General features: G+C 53.4%; 1 protein-coding gene across 1 annotated transcript in view; it reads left to right on the top strand.

Annotated features, from left to right (window-relative positions):
• PLXNA2 (plexin A2) overlaps positions 1-16,930 on the top strand; it is a 206,946-nt gene that overhangs the window by 184,118 nt on the left and 5,898 nt on the right. Inside the window, exons 18-28 of the mRNA XM_027074538.2 lie at positions 2,230-2,469; positions 3,116-3,259; positions 3,552-3,786; positions 5,722-5,864; positions 6,557-6,825; positions 8,791-8,857; positions 9,075-9,221; positions 9,860-10,019; positions 10,399-10,502; positions 14,273-14,372; positions 15,650-15,840. Of these exons, the coding sequence (XP_026930339.1) occupies positions 2,230-2,469; positions 3,116-3,259; positions 3,552-3,786; positions 5,722-5,864; positions 6,557-6,825; positions 8,791-8,857; positions 9,075-9,221; positions 9,860-10,019; positions 10,399-10,502; positions 14,273-14,372; positions 15,650-15,840 (1,800 nt within the window). The remainder of the gene's footprint in view (positions 1-2,229; positions 2,470-3,115; positions 3,260-3,551; positions 3,787-5,721; positions 5,865-6,556; positions 6,826-8,790; positions 8,858-9,074; positions 9,222-9,859; positions 10,020-10,398; positions 10,503-14,272; positions 14,373-15,649; positions 15,841-16,930) is intronic.

Genomic DNA, 16,930 nt, shown 5'->3' with positions numbered 1-16,930 from the left:
CTCAGAGTGTGGAAAAGGAGGCAGTCCGGGGTCTGGGCTCCGGACTGATTGGTTTGCATCACAACAGCATGCTCTAGCAGGCAGGTTGTTTGCGGTCTCTAGGCACTGGCTGGTCCTGGGAGGGGGACCCCTCCAGGTCGTAAGGCCCCAGATGTCACAGCAGTAGAAGTACAGGAAGTAAAAGACATGGTTAAGGCAGTACAGAGTAAGTATGTGACTGACGAGGTTAACCTCCAAAGCCTGCGGCCTTAGTCCCCACGAAGCCATTTGAAGAGAAGACTGGTCTGGAAAGGCCTTCCCTATACCTGACATCCATCTGCAAAGGCTAAGGTCTTGCAACCCTGGGCAGGAATCTCCCCAGCAGCTCCCCAGCCCACCCACTGTGCCCTCCGTGTTTCAAGGAGTTAAGTGATGGTTCCTCCCTGTTGAGAGCTGGGGGTCCTCAGGCTCAGTAGTGACCTGCCTGGAGCCTGCAGACAGACAGGCCTGGAGGAGCCACCTGGATGTGGTCTCTTCATCAAGCCTGGCTCCACAACGGGAAGGTGGTGACCTCTGCCCCCTGCCTTTACTGTCGGGAGCTCTCTGTCAAGAGCGGTGGGGACAGAAGAACTCTGCCCCCCGCCCCCACAGGCACGTCTTCAGCCCACTGGGTCTACCTCTTGCCTCTGGATTTTGAAGCATCCCCAGTGAGACGTGAGAAGGGCCAAGGCAAAGGCCGCAAAACCCCCAGGAATTTTGGCAAATAAAGTGCCGATGCAGCACCGGGCAGTTAACGAACAGAGCCTGCTTGTTTGGGAGTGATTTGCTTATTCAGAGAGGAGTCTGGTCTAGGGAGCCCTCCCCCGCCCGGGCATGCAGCCCTCAGCAGGCTGTTCTAGTGAAACTCTTAAACTCCCTCTGGAAAGTGGGGGTTAACACTTGGACTTGGGGGCCTGACATAATCTCTGTGCCAGGGTCAGCTTCTCTGCGATTTCACACGGGGTCTTGTTTTCGGAACACGAAGCTCGTGTGTGTGTGTGTGTGTGTGTGTGTGTGTGTGTGTATGTTGGCCAGACTCACAACACATGTGAACCTGACAGGACAGCGTGTACTTGAGCAGGCTGAGCTCTCCCAGATGCCCTTGGCTGTTGCTGGGACACCCAGAGCCCCAACCAGGACCGTGCTGAGCGCAAGCCAGGAGGAGAGCGCGTGGGAATCGGGTTTTGTCCACATGCCACGCAGGGTCCTGTGGCGGTTTCTTCGGTCCGGCCACCGCCCTGGACAGCCCTGGAACTAAACCACCAGAGAAGGGAATGGCGCCGCTCACGCTAAGTCGAGGCCAGCTCAGCTAGGATTTTAGTACAGACACCAGGGTCTACCCAAAAAGGAAGGACATTATGACCTCAGTATCCGTACGCGGGCTACTCCCTTGTGCAGAGTGAGGGGGCGCCTGGCTGCAGAAGAGAGAGATCCTGAACAGAATGCTTCAAGACTTGAAGGATTCTTTTTACTCATCAGTGTATTCAGTAAACATTAACTGAACACCTACTATGTGCTGGCAGAGTGCTCATCTCATGCTACTCCCTGCTCCCCAACACATACACACCCTGTCTACACTGCTGTCCTGCTTTGTCCTCAAACTCCCTCCTCCCCAGGCCTTTGCTGCCCTTCCTTCTGCCTGGGACTCGTTGCCCCCACCCCTCCCCCTCCTTGTCTAGGAGAGTCCTGCTCGTTCTTCAGGTTACATTTCACTCCTTTTGTGCAAGGAAAAGTGTCCCTGAGTCATCCTCAGGCCACGGCCATGCACTCTGTCTCACACACACACCCTCCTACCCTGCCTGGTCCTTGCCCACTGGGCCTTTCACACAGGCACTCATGTATTTAGCGGTGCTCAAACCCCTACTGCAGTCCGGTCCCCGTCTGGGACTATGTTATAATGCGTGTTTGGTCATTTGTCTCCTCCTCCAGACGATGACAGTGTCACTAAATGGCCCCAGCTGCTAGCATAGCGGCTGACACAGAACAGGCGGTCAAACGACGTTGGTGAATGAATGAATGAGGTTAACATGTGTGCCCCAGTCTCCCAAATTTCACAGTCCTTTTTCTCAAGGGGCTCACCATCTAATGAAGACAACCAAGTAATCAGGGGGTGACAAGCCAAAGCAAAGAGAGGGCGGGAGGTGGTAGTGTGACCCCCCCCCCCACCTCTCACTCGATCTGCATTTAAATGCTGCACTCTGGCCCTCCCAGGTTTGTAAAGTTGTGAACACCACCACCCTAACCTGCCTGGCACCCTCTCTGACCACGGACTACCGGCCCGGCCTGGACACTGTGGAACGGCCAGATGAGTTTGGATTCGTCTTTAATAACGTCCAGTCCTTGCTCATTTACAACGACACCAAGTTCATCTACTACCCCAACCCAACCTTCGAACTGCTCAGTCCTACCGGAGTGTTGGATCAAAAGCCAGGATCCCCCATCATTCTGAAGGTAGGATGGGCAGAGAGCAGTGCCTGGCCCGTGCCGTGATGGTGACAGCCCCCCTCACTCCCGGCCTTTCCTGTTCGCCTCTCTGTGCTCACAGCCTCGCAAAGCTGCCATCTCCCTGAAAAGGGAGCTTGTTTATAGATATTGACCCATCCAGCCATATATCTGGCCCTTGGGATTCTCAAGGAACACTTTACAATGTTGCTGTTTGTTCTTGTGAGCTTTGGGACGCCAAAATTCGGCAGCGCCTTGGAAGCAAACACTTCCTTTCATTGACCGCTCCCGTGGCCACCGTAGCCCGTGTGCCTATTCCGAGGGGTCACGGTGCCCCAGAACGATTCGTCCACCTGTTTTGTTACTTTCCTTTATATCCCACGTGCTCTCCTCCAAATGCTCCCTGGTTTGGAGTCTGTCTCTCCTTCCAGTCTTCTTCCCATCCCTTCCTCCCTTGCTTTCTCTCCTCCCCGCATTTTCTCTCTCTTTCTCTGGAAATTGGGGCTGTTTGAAGTTTTCCCCAGAAACCCTGCACGGAGTCGTCTATTGGTTTTTGCACGGCTGCCCTTCCCCCACGGCTTTCATCTCTTTTTTAGGCAGTTAACTTCTGCGTCCCTGCGTCAATTGTTTCTTGTAAGATTACTGTTCTCCCCAGGGCAAAAACCTCTGCCCTCCTGCCTCTGGAGGTGCCAAACTCAACTACACCGTGCTGATTGGAGAGACCCCGTGTGCTGTCACTGTGTCGGAGACACAGCTCCTCTGCGAGCCTCCCAACCTCACGGGGCAGCACAAAGTCATGGTGAGTGAACCCGCTTCCTTTTATGACTCCCCCCACCTCCTCGCCGTGCATGCATGATCTGTCATAAAATGAGGCTGTCCCGTCTACTTCCTCCATAGCCCCTCTTCATCATGTTCTACATTGAGATGGGTAGAAGTTGAGAACCCAAGAAAGGAAAGGGAGACGATAAGCAGGAAGTTGTTTCATGTCCAAGTCTGTACTGTGTGGCCGTGGTCACTCATTGCCCTTTCTGAAACATAAGGATCGATGGCATGCCAGGGCTCTACAGCGTCTGTGTGTGTGCAATGCACAGGTTCACGTGGGCGGGATGGTGTTCTCTCCTGGCTCGGTGAGTGTCATCTCAGACAGCTTGCTGACCCTGCCAGCCATTGTGAGCATCGCGGCGGGCGGCAGCCTCCTGCTCATCATCGTCATCATCGTCCTCATTGCCTACAAGCGGAAGTCTCGAGAAAACGACCTCACTCTCAAGAGGCTCCAGATGCAGATGGACAACCTGGAGTCCCGCGTGGCCCTGGAGTGTAAGGAAGGTAGGTGGAGGCACTGTCTCGCTTCCTGGCCCCATCTTTCGTCACCAGTCCTTTACTGCCTCCCGGGAAACTGCTCTTATCGCTGTTTCCATCCCTCCCACCCTCAGCCTGTTTTCCCAGAAACTTACTTTGCTTTTAGCATTAGAGAAGTCCCATTAAGAATGCCCAGGGCGAGGCCCCAGGTCTGACCATCTTGTTCCTGGCCTTCCTGAGCCCTGACTCATCTCCCAGTCTGGGAGCCTTTCTCTCCCTTTCGGGGCCTCGGTCTCCCCACAGTCAGAGCCTCCCAGGCTCGGCTTTCAGTTGCTATAGGTCCCCCAGATGGGAATCCGGCTCCTGTTTCTTGCATAGTTGCTCTCAGAGCGTGTGGAGGCAGCAACAGCAGGAGAGGCAAGGAAGCTCTTCACCTGTCTCCGGCCTTATCCCCTCCCCTCCCCCAGGGCTTGTTTTCTACCCGTGCCACAGGCCGAGCGCTCTGAAGGCCACCACTCGCTGGTGTCCTCGGCCGTGGACACACGTGGGAGTAGCGATTGCTTCCTTCCATCTCCCACGCAACCACAGCCTCGAGGTGACACATATATCTGGTGTCCCCTCGGGCTGAGGACCCACCGGGCTCTCTGGGTAAACATTGCAATTAAGAATCAAAACATTTCTCCCTTTGCTACAAACATCAGGATCAGGAACAAGCCCTCTCTGCTGGGTTAAAGGGCACGGCTGGGCTGGGGCGACGTGGGGAATGGCTTCTCCGGTGCCAGGGCAGGGGAAGGGCGAGGAGAAGGGCATCAGGCAGACAGACCTGCCACCAAAGGAACGCTCCCCTGTCAGCTGAGGGCCTGATGGCTGGGGCGCTGCAAGGCTGGCTTTGGTGTTCTTAGTTCCCTGTGTGTGTGTGTGTGTGTGTGTGTGTGTGTGTGTGTTAAAGTACACATAACATCACATAAAATCTGCCATTTTAACCCTCACTGTCTCCACACCCTAGGGCTCTTCCTTCCAGCTAGGTAGCATTAAGTACATTCACATTGTTATGGAACCACAACCGCCATTCCAGAACTTTCTCTTCTTCCCCAGCTGAAACTCTGTATTCATTAAACAGTAACCATGGCCCCTCCCCACTGGCTGCTGTCAGCCACCATTCTACTTTGTTTCTATGAATTTGACTTCTCTAGGACTCTCATATAAATGGAATCACACGGTATTTGTTCTTTGCGTCTGGTTTACTTCATTAAGCATAATCCGTGCTGTGGCATCCATGTGGTTGCAAGTGTCAGAATCTCTTTCCTTTTTTTTTTTAATTTTTTTAACATTTATTCATTTTTGAGGGACAGAGCGTGAGCAGGGGAGGGGCAGAGAGAGGGGGGAGACACTGCATCTGAAGTAGGTTCCAGGCTCTGAGCTGTCAGCACAGGGTTCCAGTTTTTCCACATCCCCGTCAAAACTCACTGTTGTCCATTTTTCTATAATAGCCACCCTAATGGGCGAGATCTCATGGTGGTTTTCATGTTCATTTTTGTCCAAGGTCTTTGCATCTTGATTCATTATTCTCTTGCTTGGAAGAAAAGGGGAGGGAGGCTGCCTGTTCTGCGCTTGGCTTCATCCCCTTGGCCGCTGCCTCTCCGCTGTTTCGAGAACCTGCAGCCCCATGCATGATACTAGTCATGGTGTTCTTCCCTTTTCTTTGTTTTAACTACACTTGTAATACGCAGAAAGAAAAGGCAAAATTAGGCATTGGCAGACAGGAGGAAATGATACAGAAATCGCCCACGTGCCTACCACCTAAGAAGGGAGGCCCGGAGATACCTCACACCTTCTGGAGATGCAGCCCAACAACCCTCCTTGTCTCCACACCCCAGGCCTTCACAAACGTCTTCTCCCGCCTTTCCCCTCCCCTGCCCTGGTCGCTCTCCTGAGCCTCCCTGTCTCCCTGCATTTTCATAGCCTTTGCTGAGCTCCAGACAGACATCAATGAGCTGACCAGCGACCTGGACCGCTCTGGAATCCCCTACCTGGATTATCGTACCTATGCTATGCGAGTCCTGTTCCCCGGCATCGAGGACCATCCCGTGCTGCGGGAGCTGGAGGTAGGGCCTGCCTCTCTCCCCAAGCCACCCGGCAGGAACGCAGGACCTGGGAAATGCAGATGGGGCCCAATAGCTCAGAGAAAGGTCAGGAGTAAGGAGGAGAAACGGCTTACAACAGCATCACCCCCACAGGGATGTTTCTCATCAGGCAGATCACGGCCAAGGTGGGGGGGGGGGCACCCAGGCTCTTTAGGATGATTCCAGGGAAAGGCTGATTGTCATTTTTTAATTAATGACTAAATTAATTAACTACGATTCTGCCACATTCTCAAATGGATTTAAGGGGGCTTAAGGAAAGACCTACGATTCTATGAAGTTTGTTTGCTCATTTGTTGGTTTGTTTTGCCAAAGATAATAAATCAGGGCAGAGAGGATTAAAGGGAGACTAGCAAACCAAGCAAGTCTGATGGAGTATCTCCTGTGGTACCCCTGGGACAGGCGGACGGACGGCATCCCCTGCGAGGGCTCTGCCTGGAGCCAACCCCCACAACTGAGGGGGCGGCCAGGGTAGATGGTGGACCTCAGAGCCCAGCCATTCCTACCCCATCGCAGGTGCGGGAGATGGGGCGGGGTGGCTGTAGGCGTCATGGACAGAGTCCTACAGCTATCGCCACGCCAGACCCTCGGGGAGAGGCCGGGCTAGGAGGCCGGAAGCCTGTCCTCTGAGGGGGCGCCCGTCCCGTCCACCCCAGGTGCAGGGAAATGGGCAGCAGCACGTGGAGAAGGCCCTGAAGCTCTTCGCCCAGCTCATCAACAACAAGGTGTTCCTGCTGACCTTCATCCGCACCCTGGAGCTACAGCGCAGCTTCTCCATGCGCGACCGCGGCAACGTGGCCTCGCTCATCATGACCGGCCTGCAGGGCCGCCTGGAGTACGCCACGGACGTCCTCAAGCAGCTGCTGTCCGACCTCATCGAGAAGAATCTGGAGAACAAGAACCACCCCAAGCTGCTCCTCCGCAGGTGCGCCCCGCGGCAGGGGGCGGGGAGGGGGGCCGGGGTCGCAGCGGGCTCACGGGCCCTGCTAGAGCAGCATGACAGGCTCCCTATCGCAGACATGACACCCACGCGCAGTGGCCTGTGTCCACGCCTCTCGCGGCGCAGAGTCTGATCTCCCCGTGGCCCCGGGAGGCTGTGTCTGCACCTGCTAAGTGTGAAGGAGGAGCCCGGACCTCGGCTCAGAGCTCGGCTCGAACCCCGGCTCGAATCCCGGCCCTGCCACCTGCTAGCGGTGTGGTCCCGGGCCCATGACGCGGCCTCTCTGCTGTTTATCTTCCTCACTGACAAAATGGCATCGGTAACACTGTCTCCCAGTCTCTGTCCCTCCTTGTGCCTCTAGAGCTGCACTGTCCAGTGTGGTAGCCACACGTGACTGTGAATTAAAATGAACTAAAACGTGAAATTCCGTTCCTCCGTCGCGCTAGCCACATGCCAAGGGCTCAGTCACCGCATGCTGGCCACCATATTGGACAGCGCACTTAGGGAACCGTTCCATCCTCCCCGAAGGTTCTGTGGGACAGAGGCTGGCTGGAGATTTGCTGCAGCCTTTCCCTTCCGCGCCCAGTTCCCAGGATCCGAATCACCAGCAGCCACCACAGGCTCCCTCCGCCCTTGCCATTTTTACTGGCAGGAGAGAGGGCTGGAGACCTTGGCATCCATCCCCCAAGGCCACCCTCCCTGGAGGCCCCAGGGAGCAGAGCAGAACTCCTGAGCCCCTCTGGCAGCAGAGGTTGGAATGCACCATCTCCATTTCCCCACCCTCCTCTTTAGCCTGCTCCCAGCCAGGTCGCAGGCTTCCAGAACCCACGTGGGGTGAGGAGGGAGGAGGAATGGCTTTGTTTTATGAGTTCTGAACCCCCATCCTGCCAATCTGAGCATTAGAAACTCTCATTAAGAACTGTTGTATTTAAATTAGAGCTAATCTCAGGCACAATGCAGGGAGAGGGTGCTGGGAGGGGCCAGGGGACAAAGCTACAATTTCTTCTGCCATTGTCACTCTCTCCTAGGCCCAGATTGCAGAGCAGCCCTGGCAAATGCCTGGGATTTACCGCAGCCAGAGGGTATAATTTGCACTACATGTAGGGTGTTAAAATACCCCTCGGCATCCCCATCCCCATCACGGAGGGTCTGTTACAGCCGCTTTGTTCCTTCCCCCAGTCCCCAGATCTGCAGCCCAGGTTGGGGGATGGGGAGGGGCGGTGCTTGCAAAAGCAGATCCCCTGTGCGCTGAACACTCATGCACACCGCTCTCCACTTGAGTGGCTGGGATCCACAAGCCCACGCGATAGCAGTAACGACAGCTAATACTTACGGAACAGTGCTCACGGGTGCCAGGTGCTATTCTTAGCGCTTTACATACTTAACTCATTCAATCCTGATAACAGCCCTGTGGGATAGATATTATCATGGTCCCTATTCAAAGATGGGGAAAACGAACCCAGAGACTGCAGAAATGACTTGCCCGGGGAAATGACTTGCCCGAGGTCACGCAGGCAGTCCGTGGCAGAGTCAGACTTGGAATACAGGCAGTCTGATTCTGAGTGGCTGGAGGGGCAGGTACCAGGGGCCTTTGGGGTATGAAAATGGAGTATTTAGGCATGCAAGGAATCCCAGAGGGACAGAGAAACTCAGTTGATCATCCTCAGGCCAGCAGGAAGTAAGGAGAACTGGTCATTGATAGCCCTGTGGAAAGGGGTACCTGGCACCTTCCTATGCAGACCCGTAGTGCCAGTTCCACAGGGAATTGTGGCCCAGAAAGAAGAAGCCTCTGGCCTGAGGTCACACTTCTCGCTCTGGTGTCCTGGCTCCCAGCCCTGCATGCTTTGATGCCCTGTTGTTCTCTTGGGCCACGGTGCGTACAAGCCAGACGACCCCCCTCTCGAGACCCCCTCCACAAAGGACTGCCCCTCACCCCTTCTCCCTCCCCAGGACAGAGTCTGTGGCCGAGAAGATGCTGACCAATTGGTTTGCCTTCCTCCTGCACAAGTTCCTGAAGGTGAGATTGGGAGCGAGCTGGGACCTAGAGCTGAGAGTAAGATGGGAGGGGGGCTGCTCCAAGCCTGGCCATCGGGGCTTGCAGGGGGACCCCTCAGGAGTAGGAACCTGCCTGGCGGGGGTGCTCCAAAGCAAAGCAGGCCTGGGAACATGGCCGGGAGAGGGAGAGGAGGAGACTGGTGCCCCGGCACAGCCCATGCCCTTGCCTGTGTCCACAGGAGTGTGCGGGAGAGCCACTGTTCATGCTCTACTGCGCCATCAAGCAGCAGATGGAGAAGGGTCCCATCGACGCCATCACGGGTGAGGCCCGCTACTCCTTGAGCGAGGACAAGCTCATCCGGCAGCAGATCGAGTACAAGACCCTGGTGAGGAGGCTGGAAACTTAGGGGACACAGCAAACCTCCTGTCTCAGATCCATCCTCTGCTCTCCAAGCACAAAGCCAATCAATAAAGAGGCTAGGATATGGCCTGGGGGCAAGTCTAAGGGGCGTGCCAAGTGTTCCAAGAGTGTGGCAGAAATGCTTTTGTTTCCCCTCCCCATCTCAGCTGGTGGGCCTAAAGAGCCCTGTCTGTCTCAGTTTACCCTAGATGATATGGTGGGGGTGGGGTGAGACCCCCTCCATTAGGTATGGGGAAATTAGCATTATGGGGAAGAATATGAAATTGCTAATTCCTAATATAGAGGCTTTGGGAGGTGGGTGGCCAGCCCTGGATACACCTGGAGCCATCTCTGAACCCCTAGGACGCCTCGTTCCGGGATTACAGTGGCTCCTAAGCCAACCAGGAACTAGAAAGTGGAGTCCCAATTCTTTGAGAAGGGCAGGGTAGGCATGGCTCAGGTTATCATTTGGCAGATGGCAGGAAGGCGAGAGAACCCGAGGCATGGACATTTCTCTTGTAGGGAGGGTACGTCTTAAAAGGGGAGTAGTCCAAGGGCTTCCTCCCACTCCTTCAAGCTGTCCCTTGAACTCCTATCCTGCTCCCCCTCCGTCGTCACTTGTAGATCCTGAACTGCGTCAACCCCGACAACGAGAACAGTCCCGAGATCCCAGTGAAGGTGCTAAACTGTGACACCATCACGCAGGTCAAGGAGAAGATCCTCGATGCCGTCTATAAGAACGTGCCCTACTCCCAACGGCCAAGGGCTGTTGACATGGACTTGGGTAGGAGGCCTGGGCTTGGAGTGTGTGGGCAAGGGGTAGAAAGTGGCTTCCAGGAGGGCCTTTGGGCCATGGCATGGAATGAGGTGAGAAAATGAGAAGCCGTGTCCTGCATAGGCCCCTCCTGGGGACAGTCCTGCCCCAGGCAAGGGGCCGTAGGAAATACTTCTCCCAGGGCACTGCTTGCTCTGATGTGGCCACCTCTGGTGAAGTCCACACTTCTCCCCAGCTGCCTTGACCCCATGGGGCCCTTGAAGTCTCGAAGCACTATGAGTGGCACCAGCTGGGGTTGCCAGGCCCCTAGAGGAGGCAGGACTGGGTGACCTTGGTTCATAGCCCCCCCCCCCCCCGCCCCCTCACTTACACCACCCCCTCTCCCCAGAGTGGCGTCAAGGCCGGATCGCCCGGGTCGTGCTGCAAGACGAAGACATCACCACCAAGATCGAGGGCGATTGGAAGCGGCTGAACACGCTGATGCATTATCAGGTGAGGGCAGGGGCTTTGAGCCGCGACCTTTGACTCCCCAAAACGTTCCTTTCACTCCAGGGTTTGCTCTCAGGCCCTCAGAAGCCTAGAAGAGATTTTCTCATCTACCCCTTCCTCCTCCCCTCTGAGTATAAAACAGAGATTTTCAGCCATGACTACCTATGAGAATCATTAGGGAAACTTCTCAAAAAGACGAGTGCCCCGACCCCGCCCCAAGAAACTGACTTAAGTGGTCTGGGTGAGGCTAGGCATTTCTATTCTGTGTGTCTCTACCTCCACCGAAAAAATGGCATATTGTGAAGTCCTCTGAAAGGACACTGACCGTGGGTACCTGCTGCTTTCTGTCCTCAGCATCTCATCAACGCAGCTTACACGTCTCACTTGCCACGGAGCAAGAAATTGGGTAGACTTGTCTTCCGGGTCTTGCATTCTGCCACTTACTAGCTGGTGTCCTTGGGGAAATTACTTAAGTTCTCTTCTTTCTCATCTGTAAAATGGAGTTCAAAGTGATCCCCGCCCCATAAAGTTGTGTGAAGTCGGTTCAGTGCAGTAAAGTGTTCAGCACAGAGGCAGATGCACTGAATGAATGAACAGTCAAAAAAAAAAAAAAAAATTCCGGCAAAAGAACAAAAGATCCAGGAGTATCTATTCCTGCCTCCCCTTCCCTCCCATTGTAACGACTGCTCTCGTGGCTGGGAGTCTCTGTAAGATTAAGCACAGGTAGGCTGGTTGGGACTCAGGAAAAATACTGAAATAGAAGCTGGAAATGAGAGACACCGAGGGAAATTAAACCAACCAGAGGAAGCGCCGCAGGCTGTGAGACCCTAAGGGATTGCCTGATTAATAGCATCCTCCCAGGTCCACGCCGCGCACAGGGAGGGTGCGGAGGGACTGGCAGGCACCGGGTTGCCATCAGCCAGGCCACTGGGGGTCCTGAAGGCCAATAGGAGCTGGCTGGGAGGCTCCGAAGCACAAAGGAAGCTAGTGGGGGACACTGGGGGCAGCCCCAGAAACGCTCCTCTGCAGGCTCCATCTGCCTTACTGGTCTGCGTAAGCTGTGCCGGGTCCCTGACCACACCCAGCCCCAGACAGAGGAAGTGTGGTGTCTGAGAAGAGTAAAGGCTTTTCAAGCTGTATTAAAACCCCCGCTTCTGCACTCACTGGTGGTGTGTGACTTTCACCTCTCAGAACCTGGGCTCCCCATCTGTAAAATGAAGATGACAGCCAGGGCTTGTGAGGGTGGTTGGAAGAATTAGAAATAACGGGTGAGGGACACGGGAGGTAGACTTAGAGCCATTCCCTGTTGATTCCGCCCCCATCCCGCTCACACGGTGCCGATGCGTCCTGTAGAGCACTTGCAATGAGCTGGTTATAACGGCACAAGAAAGCGCAAAAGAGAATAGCATTGTGCCTTCAAATCATCAGTTTCTCAAGGGCAGGAGTGAGCCCTTTCTTTTCTGTCTGTGATGCCCTGACGGTTGTTACTGAGCCGTCCGTCCTAAGGCTTCCAATCAGAATGGAATGTTCTGTTCTTACAGTGCTCATCATACAAAGCACTTCCAATTCCCCGATGTCATTTATCATTCATGTATTCATTCGTTCCTCAAATATTTACTGAGCTTTGCCGAGTGCAAGGTACTTCCCACATGCTGGCCCAGAGTGATGAGAAACACCAGCCATCATTCTTCCCTTTGGGAGACTGTGATGATGATGGTGATGCCCATAATAACCACACTAATGCCGATACTTACCGAGTGCCCACTGGGTGCCAGGCACTGCTGTCGGCCTTTATGTGTCCTGACCCCTTTAATCCTCATGATACACCTACATGCCATTAGTATCCCCATCGACAAATGAGACGACAGAGACACGGAGAGGTGAACCGACTTTCCTGATGTCACGTAGCTAGTAAATGGCAGAGCCGAGGTCGGACCCAGCCAAGCATTTTGACCGTGGATTTGCACCGCCTGTCAGTCAAGAGAAAGAACGACCGAGCACTGAAGACGAGAGAGATTTAGTGACGAGACCTGGAACTGAATTGAACTGTGGTCATTCGCGTCACCTTGTGAATCTTCCTTTAGGTGACAACAAACCACACATGGAGAGCATCATCTGTTCTTCCTGGGAGTAGAAACCCCTGCCCCTGCCAGGCTTTCAGAGTATCGTTTCTAGACTGCCAGTTGCAAGGAGAGTTCCTGAAGGACAGAGGTGGAGAGGTTCCCCTCAGTTCCAGACCCGGTACTGATGGTGCAGACCACTGGCAGTCCAGGGAGCCACCCCGCCTGGGGAGTTAACGGGGCACTGGAACTTTCCAGATGCCGTAAAGAGCAAAGGGCCCTTCAGCTTTATGCCATCAAGTCAAAGCATCGCCCCCTTGTTACTCTCCCTGGAGTCAAAGGTCCTGGAAGTCCCTCCAGGAGAAAATCTGCATAATCTTAATTAACAAAGAGATGTTAAAAAACTTCCTGGGTTCCCGCAGATTTATAGGGAGGGTAAAATTAAACACCACTACTAAAACCGGCTATCAGGGAATCTCGTTAGCACTAATGTTCATTTATAGTTTGACTTCCCAACATTTAATTCTTTTTTGGTGGGAGAGAGGGACTGACAATTTAAGACCCAGAAAGATGGTTTTACGACTGGTGCAGCTATAAATCAAACTTATAAAGTTCATAAAAATTGTTAAAATAAAAAATGGTTTAATAGGAATGTTTTATGGCCCATAACATTATTATAGCTGTTTTATTCCCTCTGCGTTAGGGGTTTAATTGGATCGCCACAATTCTGGGGGTTCTCCGTTTTTATTGGATGGAGGGTAATCTTAAATCAAAATGGCCCCAAATGTCTTCAATATGGCTTGTCATTTATCAGCCCTTTCCCTCCAGGCCGGGTGCTGAGCCTGGGTACCCTCACAGAGGACAGAGCGACAAGCCGTCTTTCTCTCTGCCTCCCCGAGAGCAGTTGCCCTGTTGGTGGAACCCCTCAAAGTGGCCCGGGCATTATAGGACCCTGGCCAGAAAAGAAATCAGAGCCAAAAGGGAAAATGGGCTGCAGACCAGTGTGACTTGAAATGAAATCCCAAATTAGGATATAACGAGGAGAACATGTGCTCTGGAGCCTGACAGACCTGGCTACAAAGATGGGCTGTACCATGTATTCATTCATTGTGTGGCTTTGAAGACATTGCTTAGCCCCTCTATGCTTCAATTTCCTCATCTGTAAAATGGTATTGATCGTGCGAACTCACGGCGTTGAAGGGAGGCTTGAGTCTAGCCCAGGCTGTCCAATAGAAACATAATGCCAGCCACATGTGTAAATTAAAACTTTTTACTAGCCATGTTTAAAAATTAGAAATGAGCCGATGAAATTGATGTTAACAATATATCTTCTCTAACCTAATAGATTCTAAGATAAATATGATTTCAACATGGAATCAATATGAAAATTATTAATGAGATAATTTGTGTTCTTTCATTCATGCTAAGCTACTGAAACGCAGTGTATATTATGCGTTTATAGCATAATAGCTCGTGTTATAGTTTAGACACTTACAATGTATCTCCCTTCGGACTAACTGAAGTTCAAGTGCGCGATTAGCACAGGTGGCGAACAACTACCGTGTTGGACGTATTGGCGAGTAGCAACCATGGTATCTTCAATATTCCTGAACTCCTTGTGCTCTACCCCACACCTCCTTCGTTACCTTCTAGAAGTACTTGATAATTCGCTTTACCGGTTCAACCACACTCTACCTTTCCTACCCTTCTCAGGTGTCAGACAGATCGGTGGTGGCTCTGGTCCCCAAACAGACCTCCTCCTACAACATCCCTGCGTCTGCCAGCATCTCGCGCACATCCATCAGCAGATACGGTGAGGACCTGGAAAGGCAGCCTGGGCAGCCTGGAGGCGGCTTCTGTGATCTACCACGGACCTCTCACCAGCCCTTTGGACGAGCAGGCGGCCCTCGCAGCTGCCCTTGTCCAGTCAAGGACGTTCGCTCATTTCTTTCCCTCCCCCCTAGTGCAGTCATTCCCGGCACGGCTGCGTCCTCAGAGCTGTGGGAGTTGGCGCACCACGTGCCCTTCCTTTGACAGCCTGCACCTGCTGAAGGAGGTTGAGGGGCCCAGAATCAGGGAGGCTCCTGGGTGGTGTTTCCCACATGCCAGTCCTTGGTCCAGTCCCAATTTGTACCTGTTGTCCTGGCTGAGTTATTACTAGCCCCCCTTTACTCTCAAAAGGGTCCCAATTTGGCAAGTAATTGACCATCCTGGCCTATCCACCCCCGAGGGCACAAGGGCCCCCAGTGCCTGCTGGGCCATGAGGTTACCTTGCTTCACCCTCTCTTGCTCCATTTCTTCTGGCTTTGTATATGCAGGAAGGCTTTGGGTTTTCCAGCTCAAGGACCGAGCCCAGTGGCTCCAAAAATGGCTTAGGCAATCCCATATTCTAGGTGCCAAGTAAGAAGGACCCATTGACTCCCAAGAGGGAGCATTATAAGTTACAGCTTCTTAGCACCCAGAGTTTTAATCAAAGCCCCTATGAAAATATTCGGCTGACATATTACCTGTTGATTATTCTTTGCCGTGCAAGCATCAGGGGAGGAGAGCTCCCATATTTGCAAGGCTGTCTCCAACTCACAGAATTTCCAAACTCCTTTTTATTTTGAATTTGTTTTAAGTTTTTATTTAATTTTTAAAAATTTTTTAAAAGTTTATTTTGAGAGAGAGCGCGCACGCACATGTGCACACGTGCACACACACACACAAGCGTGCACGAGTCGGGGAGGAACAGAGAGGGAGAGAATGAATCCCAAGCTGTCAATGATGAGCCTGATGCAGGGCTTGAACTCATGAAACTATGAAATCATGACTTGAGCCGAAATCAAGAGTCGGATGCTTAACCTACTGAGCCACCCAGGTGCCCCTGAATTTTATTTTAAAAGAAAGGGTTTCAGTCTCCTCTGTCATCATGCCAACCAAGGATCCCTACAATAACCCACCAAATATGAAGTCCCAAGGGTCCCCGTCCAATCGCAAGTAGTTTCTTCTGAGTGAGTGCAGTAGGTGGGCAGAGATTCTAGAAGGATTCTACAAGCAAGCATGGCGAAATCAGTGTCTCATGGGCCTCCACTGCCCCCTTCTCCTCAGACTCCTCCTTCAGGTACACCGGCAGTCCCGACAGCCTGCGGTCCCGAGCCCCTATGATCACCCCAGACCTGGAGAGTGGGGTTAAGGTGTGGCATCTGGTGAAGAACCATGACCATGGGGACCAGAAGGAGGGTGACCGGGGCAGCAAGATGGTGTCTGAGATCTACTTGACCCGGCTACTGGCCACCAAGGTAACTCCTGCTCTCCCCAACCCGGGAGGGCTCCTTAGAGTGGTATGTCCTGCCCACCCCACCCGCCCACCAGCGTAAGAAGACTTTCATGGAGTCTGTGCTTTAAGGGGACCCATTCAGACAATCAGACCCAGGTCCCAGAGCAGGCTTTCCAGAGGATCGGGCCACTGCTGTTTTTCCCCTACCCTTTGGCAACGGTTGCAACAATATCATTGCCCCTGGCCCATCAAGACCACCATTACTCTGCAAAGGAACTGCTCTCTCGGCTCTGGGTGCCTGTACCTTTTAGGAAAATGTTAGGGTTTTCTTATCGATGTCAGCTGGATATGCCAGCCTCCACCACCACTGCCTTTTCTACCCGCTTTCTGGCCACATCGGGAGGGAAAGCATAAAGGCCTGGACCTGCCAATAATTGGAGAGAAGCCTCCCCCTTCCCCATCCCATCCCACCTGCCCCCGAGTGCTGATGGAAGTGAGGGGGCCACGGTGCTGGAAGCTGTGATCTAAAAGCCGTCTTCCAGCTTCCCTCGCAGAGAACAAATACGCCTGTAAGGATGGCAATTATGTGGCTCATATTTGCCAGCACAGGTCAGATTTCAAATGCTCTCCACCACAGACCCCACAGAAATGCCGCTGAAATTCTGACGCAGTGGCATCCAGATTGCAGCTCTCAGACTTGCTCCCAAAGATGACATAGAAATACACCCTCAGACCACGTGTCTCAAATTTTGCTTTTGCTAATATGCTGATAAGAGACGAACACAGGACACCAGAAAAAAGGTTGGACATTTACCTAACCATCAGAAGTGTTCCTTGAACCTGTCAACTGTGGGATGCAGGCCCGGCCTTGTCCCTGCCCAGAGATCCTCCAGGGCCCCGTGGGTCAAGGCTGGGCCTGGCTGTCCTTGGATCTGGACCCTTGTACCCGCAGCACCCACTCCCAGACACCACTGATCCCAGGCCACTGATACCACAAACCTCCTCACTCCTTTCAGTCAGACCCGTTGCCGTCCTGCCAGGAGGCTCATCGTCCTCCAGGCTGTTCCACAGACACCCTCTCATCCCAGCGTGCACCCACCATCCCCTGTGGG

The sequence above is a fragment of the Acinonyx jubatus genome, chromosome E4 (genome assembly GCF_027475565.1).
Source record: "Acinonyx jubatus isolate Ajub_Pintada_27869175 chromosome E4, VMU_Ajub_asm_v1.0, whole genome shotgun sequence".
Lineage (NCBI taxonomy): Eukaryota > Metazoa > Chordata > Mammalia > Carnivora > Felidae > Acinonyx > Acinonyx jubatus.
Note: the sequence above shows the minus strand (reverse complement) of the source record. Positions and strands in the feature narration are given on the sequence as shown.